Source organism: Nannospalax galili, unplaced genomic scaffold, assembly GCF_000622305.1.
Source record: "Nannospalax galili isolate Female #2095 unplaced genomic scaffold, S.galili_v1.0 scaffold459, whole genome shotgun sequence".
NCBI lineage: Eukaryota > Metazoa > Chordata > Mammalia > Rodentia > Spalacidae > Nannospalax > Nannospalax galili.
Genome location: NW_008344211.1, coordinates 145,796 through 155,356, shown reverse-complemented (window position 1 = coordinate 155,356; position 9,561 = coordinate 145,796). Strand labels below are relative to the sequence as shown.

Below are 9,561 nucleotides of genomic sequence, written 5' to 3'. Positions count from 1 at the left end.
ACCAATGAGCCATCTCTTTACCTTCCAGTTTTAATTTTATTATTATTATTATTATTTGGTCTTTTTGAGACAAGGTCTCCCTGTAGCCCCAGCTGGCCTGGAACTCACTATGTAGACCAGGCCTCAAACTCATAGAGATCCGCCTGCCTCTGCCTCCTGAGCGGTGGGATTAAAGGCATGCACCAACCATGCCCAGCTAGAACAATTATTTAAAGACCGGATCACAGTGTAACTCAAGCTAGACTGAAATTAGCTATTTATCTGATTCAAACAGCTCACAGATCTCACAGATCTCTGCCTGTCTCTGCCTCCAGAGTGATAGGAGTGGTTTTTCTTTGTTTTGACTCTATTTTTTAATTTTTTGTCTTTTTGAGACAGCTGTAGCCCCAGCTGGCCTGGAACTCACTATGTAGACCAAGCTGTTCTTGAACTCACAGAGATCCACCTGCCTCTGCCTCCTGAGTGCTGGGTCTAAATATATGGCCACCATGTCCAGCTAGGAGTGTTATTTTTAATTATGTGTATTTGGCATAGATCTGTGTGGGGTTTGTATACTGTGTATGCAGGTTCAGTTGCCTCTGGAGGCCAGAAGAGCTACAGCCATAGGTGGTTGTGAGCCACCTGAAGTGGGTGCTGGAAATCAAATTTGGGTCCCCTGCAAGAGGAGCAAACCTTTAACCTCTGAGCCATCTCTAGCCCCTCATGTTTGGTAATTTTTTTTTTTTTTTTTGGTCTCTTTGAGACAGGGTCTCCCTGTAGCCCCAGCTGTCCTGGAACTCACTATGTAGACCAGGCTGGCCTTGAACTCACAGAGATCAGCCTGCCTTTGCCTCCCAAGTGCTGGGACTACAGGCGTGCGCCACCACGCCTGGCATGTTTGGTAATTTTTGAGACAAAGTCTCACTTTCTAGCCCATGGCCTAGAATGCACTATTTAGCACAGGCTCACCTTAAACTTGTGGCAATCCTCCTGTCTCAGCCTCCAAATTTCTGGGATTACAAGTGTGAGCTACCGCACCTGGCCTAACTGTGCTCTTTGGCAGTGTCCTTTTAATTTTTCTAAATCTGTAAAATAGAGACATTAAAAATATTAACTTCAGCCAGGCATGATAGTGCATGTTTTTAACCCCAGCACTTGGGTGACAGAGCAAATGGTCTACATAGTGAGTTCTAGACCAACTAGGGCTACGTAGTGAGATTTCTTGTCTCAAAAAAATTACTTAAAAGAGTTTTGAACATAAAGTCAGAGTGTTTGGCATGGAGCCAGGACCTAGTCAGCACTCAGAAATGTTAGTTTTAATTACTCATTGTTATAAACCTGGGAAATAGCTGGGTGTGGTGGTGCCTGCCTTTAATCCCAGCACTCAGGCAGCAGAGGCAGGTGGATCTCTGTGAGTTTGAAGCCAGCCTGGTCTATATAGCAAGTTCTAGGCTAGCCAGAGCTACAGGGAGACCCTCTACCCCCACAAAAGAAACTCTTGAGAAATACAGAAAAAAACGCAGAAGCTGGTAAAGGGCACTGTAACCCACCTCTGTGGCATGTCCATTTAGTCTGCTTTTTCTGCTTACCAGACTGCTCAGCAATAAGCCATCAGGCACTAGACCAGGAGACTCCCAGCTTCAGTGGACCTCCCTCTGCTGACTCTGTCTGGGCCTAGGAATGCAGCTATCCATTGGATGGGACTGCCAGTTCCTACTTCCTCTTGTCTCTCAAATCTATTGTTTCATTGTATTGAAATTTTTTTGAAGATTTTAAAGACAGGGTCTCCTTGTAGTCCCGACTGGCCTGGAACTTTCTATGAAGATCAAGGTGGCCTCAGTCTCATAGAAGATCCACCTGCCTTTGCCTCTCAGGTGCTGGGATTGATTAAAGGCATGTGCCATCATGCCCAGCTCAAGATTTTACTTTTTTTTATGTGTACGAGGGAGTATTATCTCTGCATGTTTGTGTATGTACCTGTGTCATGCAATGCCTGAAGAGGTCAGAAGAGAGTGTCAGATCCCCTGGGACAGTTGTTTGCCACCATCTAGGTGCTGGGAACCAACCTGGGTCTTCTGCAAGAGCAGCCAGTGCTCCTAACCACTGAGTCATCTCTCCAGCCCCAAGATTTTACTTTTTGTTTGTTTGTTTGGCATGGAACTGGCTAAGTAGACCAGGCTCTGCCTCCTGAGTGCTGGGATTAAAGGTGTATGCCACCAATCACAGCTAAATTTTATGTGTATGTTTTGCTTGCCTGTATTTAAGCACACCGTCTGTGCGCAACACCTGTAGGGGTCAGAGAGGGTGTCAGATCCCTGGAACTGCAGGTGCTGGGAACTTAACCCAGGCCTTCTGTAGCAGCAGCCAGTATTCTTAACTGCTGAGCCATCTCTCTAGCTCCAAGATTTTACTTTAAAATTATGTATATATGTGTATGTCTGAGTGTGGGTTTGTGCACATGTATTCAATGCCCACAGGGGTCAGAAGAGGGCATCAGATCCTCAGAGTTGGAGATATAGGTGGTTGTGAGGCATCTGACATGAGTGCTAACCAAACTGAGGCCCTTTGCAAGAGCAGTGTACATAATTAACTGCTGAGCCATCTCTCCAGCCATTTTTGTTTGTTGAGACAGGGTCTCAGGGAGCCCAGGCTGGCCTTGAACTCACTTTGTAGCTGAAGATGGCCTTGAACTGTTGATTCTCCTGCCTCTGTCTTCCTCAACCCTGGATTACAGGTGTATATCACCACACACAGTTTCACTTTTGATGGTGTGCCTCATTTCCCATGACTACTAACATACACTTCTATGTTGCCTTGACCTTATATAAGCCTGGCTAGGAGCTACAGTCAATCACTAGGGTTGGAAATTACTTCCAAAAGTGAGTCAGTCTGCCTTCAGGAGAAAACAAGTACGCTAGTGTGAGGAGATGGTTATCTACATGAATGTAAAGATCTGTAGAACAAATATTCCACTCTAGATTGAGCAGTGATGTTTAGTGATTTCCTTTCAAAGAGCTCTTCCTCTTCATCTGCACTTTCTACTGCAGTTGGAACTCAGTTCTTGGGGTCCTGCAATTGAAGGAAAACAAGTTGCCTTCCTGTAATCGGTAACCATTGGTGGGCTTGAGCTTGTTCTTAAGTGCTCTTAACTACTGAGCCATCTCTCCAGCCCCGGCTCAGCAGTCCTTAAATGGCTGCTTTTGCAAAGGACCTGGGTTCAGTTCCAAGCACCTACATGGTGTCTAATAACCGCCCATAACTCCAGTTCCAGGGGATCCGACTCCCTCTTCTGATCTCCTTGGGCATTTCATGACACAGGTGCACTTACATACATGCAGGCAATACACTCATACACAAAAAATAAAAGTAATTTTAAAAAGTATTTTTATGGGGCTGGAGAGATGGCTCAGCGGTTAAGAACACTGGTTGTTCTTGAAGAAGACCCAGGTTCGAATCCCAGCACCCATATAGCAGCTAACAACTGTCGGTAACTCCAGTCCCAGGGGATCCGACAACCTCTTCTGACCTCCACCGGCACTGCACGACAGGGGTGCACTTACTTACATGCAGGCAGTACATGCGTACACATAAAATAAAAATAATAAATAGAATTTTTTAAAAAGTTAAAAGTAACACAAAGTGGCCCCAGTAGGAATCAAATCACACCCCAAAGAAGACGATGTAAAAACCGAATCACGTGTTCATTTGTCGGGCGCCGGAAAATGTAGCTTGAAGAAGAAATAAAACAGAGGCATGAAAAATACCTGGGAACCCTAGCTTGCTCAGGTCTTCCGTGTCAGAGAGCCGTGCTGGGCTGTTGGCACCGCCCACCTAGGGACTTGGGGGGGTGGGGGGTGCTTTAGTGCCTAACCTAGCCACCAGGAGGCTCTGACTGCGCAGGCGCTGCGGACACTCCACCAGCCCCTGTCCCGCCTCCATCATTGCGCATGCGCAGGGGAGGACACCACAGAACCCGGACGCTCCGGCTGCGGGCCCCGATGCGTAGGCGCTGCCTTGGCAGCATGGCGACCGCTTTGCTGCTGCTGCGCGCACTCCGTCGAAGCCCGGGGCTCGGGTGGCTGTGGGGCCCAGTCTCGGGCCGAGGCCCTAGCCTGTTGGTCCGGGATGGCAGTAGGCGGCCTTACGTGGTTCGCGGGACTCCGGTTGGAGGTCGAGCGTCGCAGGTAACCCGCGCGGTTCCCAGGCCGGCGGTGGTGGCGGGGCCGCTGGGGGCCTGTACACCTGGGCGGTCCGCTGGGCGAAGCTGGTGGGAAGGGCGGGTTTGGGCCCCGCGGGGACTTGGCTTTTCATGCCTTCGAGCTTGTGTCGTTTTGTCCCTCAGCCCCTGGCGGTGTAAAATAGAGTCCGCCGAGGGTGTCACGGGTTTCTTCCCTTTGCTTTCTCTTTTTGTATTTTTGAGACAGGGTCTCCCTGTAGTCCCAGCTGGCCTGGAACTCGCAATGTAGACCAGTCTGGCCTCGATCCGTGACATCCGCCTGCCTCTGTCTCCCGAGTGCTGGGAGTAAAGGCCAGCGCTACCATGCCAGGCTTGTTTTTGGTTTTGAGAGGGGGCTCGAACTCACTGTATAGGTCAGAGTTGGTCTTGAACGCCGATCTTTCTGCTTGCACCTCCGGGAGGCCCACCATGCCAGGATACATTCTCTAGTGTCTGGCGGAGCCTTACAATTGGCTCCAATGGACCAGTTGCCTTAGAATAAACTCCAGAGTTTTCCGAATAGTAATTGTCGCTTAGAATGAGCTGTAGGAAGTTTTTTTGTCTGCGCAGAATACCTTGTAGCTACTGTTGCAGTGTAACTTGTTATAGGAGAAACTCGTTGAATCTGGGTGGGGAGGCTGTGCTTCAGGGACCTCATCTCAGCCTGACAATAGGTTTTGATATATAAAACTTCAAAAGGTCACAAAAAGTCAGTTTCAGGGCAATGCAAATATTACAAATGAGTATTTGACCATATATATATATATATATATATATATATTTTTTTTTTTTTTAAAGCAGGCTGTGGTGGTATACACCTGCAATTTCAGCATTTACTGGGAGGCTGAGGCTGGAGAATTGTGAGTTGGAGACTAAAACTTTGGTCTTGGTGTGACCCCTCAGTCTGTGGCTGAAAGTTATTAGTTTTTTTGGTAGATCCAGAGTGGAACTGACAGTAAGACTGTCTTCACTCTCCTCCTTTTTTGGGAAGCAGGTCCTAGGATGGATAATGTGAGGAGGGGAGAGTTGAGCAGGGGCTGGAAGGGCCTCCCTCTTCCTCTTGGGCTTTTGCTGGAGTGGGTGGTCTAGGACTCAAACTTCCTGTAGGCCATGTGTACCATAAGGTTTACTACCCTGTTAGAGTAGCCAAGTTAGTTGTTAGGTCAGGAAACAAGCTTGACAAAATGGCTATTTGAGGACTGTGGCAGCCCCAGCATCAAAAGTGGAAGAGTAGGTGTCACCGTTGAAGTTGCAGAGACATCCCAGCACTTGGTAGACAGAGGCAGGCAGATCTTTGTGAATTCAAGGCCAGCCTGGTCTACCAAGCAAGTTTCAGGCCAAATGGGGCTACAGGGAGACCCTTTATCAAAAAGACCAAAAAAAAGAAAAAAAAAATTGCAGGAGACAGCGTGGTGCTCAGTGCAGCCCAGGATGCCCTTTAGAGGACACTCCGAAGCCTGCTTCACCACCTTGATGTCACCAAGTTTGGTGGCAGCTTTTCTCCACCTGGCAAGTCAGATGTACTACAGATACATTAGAGGTGGACATTCAGGAGGCCATGCCAGTAAACTTCTGGTTCAGCTCTGGGAAGGCCTTGCCCATAATCATTGCAATGCTAGTGGATTCAGGGATGATGTTCTGGGCAGCCCCAGGATCACAATTTCCAAACGGGACCAGGTGATACTGATGGCTTGGATTATGATGAGTGCCTCCATGCCTCCAGGATGGCAAAGTTGTCATAGCATGGCCTTGGCTAGCAGGGCTAAGCAGTGGGTGCAGGAGGCTTTATGACACTTGAATGAGTTGTATTTCTTGTGGTTATATCTGTCATAAACATAGTAGTATAAGCAGAAGGAGTAGAGATGTTGACCTGACTCTACCCATCAAGTGGGTGCCAACCTCCTCCATGTTAGTGAAACAAGAGACTCAGCACCAATATCACCCCATTTGATGGTGGTGGGATCTCACTCCTGGAAGATGGAGAAGGTCTTCCTATTGATAACAAGCTTCCCATTCTTGGCCTTCCTTGTACAACATGGAGCAGAAAAATACTAAATTGAATTATTGGTCTCAAGAACTAAGCCTAGTGTTATGGAGCATACCTGTAATTCCAGTACTTGGGATTTAGAAGGGAAAGGTCAGGATTTCAAGGTCATCCTCAGCTACATAGTAAAATTTGAGGTCAGCCTGGGATTTGGGCCCTGTCACGAAATAAGAAACAAACTTGCTCTGTTGGTTTATAATCCCAGCATTCAGGAGGCTGAGGCAGGAGGATCACTGAATTTGAGGCCAATCTAAGCCATAGAACCAGACCCTGTCTCAAAAAAAAAAAAAAAAGAGACCCCAAGTTGGTAGGAGTGGGGCACCCCGTCATCCAGCACTTGTGAGTGGACGCAGGAAGACGACAAGTTCAGAGTCACCCTTGACCACATAGTGAGTTTGAGGCCAGCCTGGGCTACCTGGGACCCTATCTCAACAAACAAACCACTAAGCCTAAATGGGAAAATAATACTCTAGAGAAGAAAACACTTAAAATACTGTTAAAGCCTTGAGTGCCTGGAAATGAGGCCTTGTCTGGTGGTGGCAGCACAGGTTTGAGCAGTTCCTGTGACCCTTGTCTAGTTGGGTCAGATAATAGTGTATTGTTTTGTTTGCTGTCCTCAGTAACTTTGGACATTTTAGTATTGTCCTAAAACTTTGAAACAACACTCAGTCTATTCTTATTTCAGGCACTACTACAGCTATTAAAAAACATTTATTTTTCGTCTCTATTGCTTCTTGTTTTGTTCTTGAGATAGGGTCTCCCTGTTGCCCCAGCTGGCCTGAGCTGGCCTGGAACTGGTTATGTAGACCAGATTGGCTTTGATCTCACAGAGATATGCCTGTCTGTCTTCATGTCGTGTCCCCGTGTTGTTGTCCGCACCCTCCCACCCCCGCCAGTGCTAGATTAAAGACGTGCTACCATGCCAGGCTTTTTTTTTTCATTTTGAGATAGGGTTTCATGAAGCCCAGACTGCCTCCAACACTGCATCTGAGGACGACCTTGAACTTCTGATCCTTCTGCTTCTACCTCTCATATGCTGAGATTCACGTGTACTCTATCATACTTGGTTTTATTTGGTGCTGGGAATTGAACCCATAGCTTTCTGCATGCTAGGCAGGCACTCTACCAGTTGATCTCCGTCTCCAGCCATTGGATTGCTTTTGTGTGTGATCTCAGTGTTTCCTGCTGTCTTTTTGTTCTTTTTTTTCACTTTACAGAGCTTGCTATTGCAAATACTGACCCCCAGGATTGAAGGCAGTAGCAGATTATTACTGAAACAACATATAGTTTCCAGCGCAGTTAGACACTGGCAGCTTTCAGGTGTGTATTATGCATTGCATCTTCCTTTAGTGATGGACATAGATTTTACTGTGGTCTCACAAGATTATAGTGGAAGAGGGGTGTGGTTTTGTATGCCTGTGGTCCCAGCATTCAGGAAGTTGAGGATTTCCAGTTGGAAGCCAGCCAGAGCTAGAAAGTGAAACCATGTATCAAAAACAAACTAGATGCAGTGGTACACACCTTTAATCCCAGCACTCTGGATGTAGAGGCAGGTGGGTCTCTGTGAGGTTGAAGCCAGCTTGGTCTACATAGCAAATTCTAGGTCAGCTGGGGCTGCAGGGAGACCTAAGACCCTGTCTGAAAAAAAAAAAAAAAAAAAAAAGAAGCAAGCAAAATAAACAATAAGAAGGTTATAATGCTTTAGAGAGTTCCAGTTGTCTAAAAACAGAGTACTTGCTGTATGAGTACATGGTATTCAGTAGAGTAGCCTAGAAGCAGAAGGCTGAGCCTTCTGGCCTAGGTGTGCAACAAATTGCCATCTGTGTGTGTACAGTATGATCAAATCTAAGATGTAGTCTGCTTGGCAAATGACAGATGACTGTTACGATAACGTTGACCAGAAAACTAAGAACAACCATTAAGAGTGCCTTTGGTTCTTTTTTTTTACTTTGACCTACTTGTGATCATCCTCCTCAGTGCTGAGATTATAGATGTGGGCTACCACGCCTAGTTCTCAAAGCTGAGGACTAAATCCAGGGCTTTGTGCTTGCCTACCACTGAACTAAATCCCCAACCCTCATTTTTTCATTTTAACTTTTTAGAATTAAGAAAAAAAATTATTTTTAATTTTACATATATGCATGTATTGCCTGTATGTAGGTAAGTGCACCCCGTGTCATGTAGTGCCAGTGGAAGACAGAAGAGGCTGCTTGGTCCCCTGAAACTGGAGTTACAGACAGTTGCTAACTGCCATGTTGGTGCTTGGATTTGAACCTGGGTCTTCTGCAAGAACAGTCAGTTTTCTTAACTGCTGAGCCATCTCTCCAGCCCCTATCTTTTTAGATTTTTTTTTGGTCTTTTTGAAACAGGGTCTCCCTGTACCCCAGCTGTCCTGGAACTTACTATGTAGACCAGGCTGGCTTTGACTACAGGTGTGTGCCACCATGCCTGGCTAGAATTTTTTTTGTGTGTGTGTCTTTTTGAGACACAGTCTCCCCGTAGCTCCAGCTGGCCTGCTTTGTTGACCAGGCTGGCGTTGAACTTACAGAAATCTGCCTGCCTCTGTCCCAAGTGCTGGGATTAAAGGTATGCGCCACCATGCCCAGCTGAATTTTTTATGTATAAGTGTTTGGCCTGCATGTAAGTGCACCATGTGCAGGCAGTACCCATGGAATCCAGAATCCAGAAGAGGACATCAGATCCCCTGGAACTGGAGTTACTGACAGTTGTTAGCCTCCTGAGGGGAAGAGCAGCCAGTGCTCTCAACCACTGAGCTATCTCTAGCCTCACAAAGTCTCAGCACAGCCCATATTGGCCTGGAACTCACCATGTAGCTAATGATGGTTTTGAACATTTGATCTTCTGCATGCACCTTCCCAGTTCTGGGATACAGGAATGTGCCACTACTTCCTGTCTTTTTGGTCTTTTCTTTTGTTTCCTTTTGTTTTTTGAGACTGGGTCTCCCTTTAGTTCCATCTGGCCTGAAACTCACTATGTAGAGTTCCTCTGCCTCCCAAACATGTGCCTGCGTGTCCAGCTGTTTTTTTTTTGTTTTGAGACAGGGTCTTAGTTTGTAGCCCAGACTGACCCTGAACTTACAATCCTATCTCTGCCTCCCAAGTGTTGGGATTACAGTTGTGTGCCACCAAACACACTCATTTTTGCTCATTTTAAGTTTTTTTTTTCCTTTATTGTGTATGTATGTATGTATGATATGTGTATATATGAGTGCAGGGGTCATATGTGTGTGGAGGTTGGAGAACAACTTACTGGAGTTGGTCCTCTGCTTCTACCATGTGGGTCCTGGGAATAGAACTCAAGT

General features: G+C 46.6%; 1 protein-coding gene across 2 annotated transcripts in view; it reads left to right on the top strand.

The window, feature by feature from the left end:
* The first annotated feature begins 3,936 nt into the window (after nucleotides 1–3,936).
* Nucleotides 3,937–9,561, top strand: part of Spg7 (SPG7 matrix AAA peptidase subunit, paraplegin) — a 52,685-nt gene continuing 47,060 nt past the window's right edge. The window contains exons 1-2 of one of the 2 annotated variants that reach the window (XM_008840522.2): nucleotides 3,937–4,163; nucleotides 7,457–7,559. In XM_008840522.2, the coding sequence (XP_008838744.1) occupies nucleotides 3,978–4,163; nucleotides 7,457–7,559 (289 nt within the window). In that variant the 5' untranslated portion in view covers nucleotides 3,937–3,977. The remainder of the gene's footprint in view (nucleotides 4,164–7,456; nucleotides 7,560–9,561) is intronic. The other variant, XM_008840524.3, reaches the window with a different exon arrangement.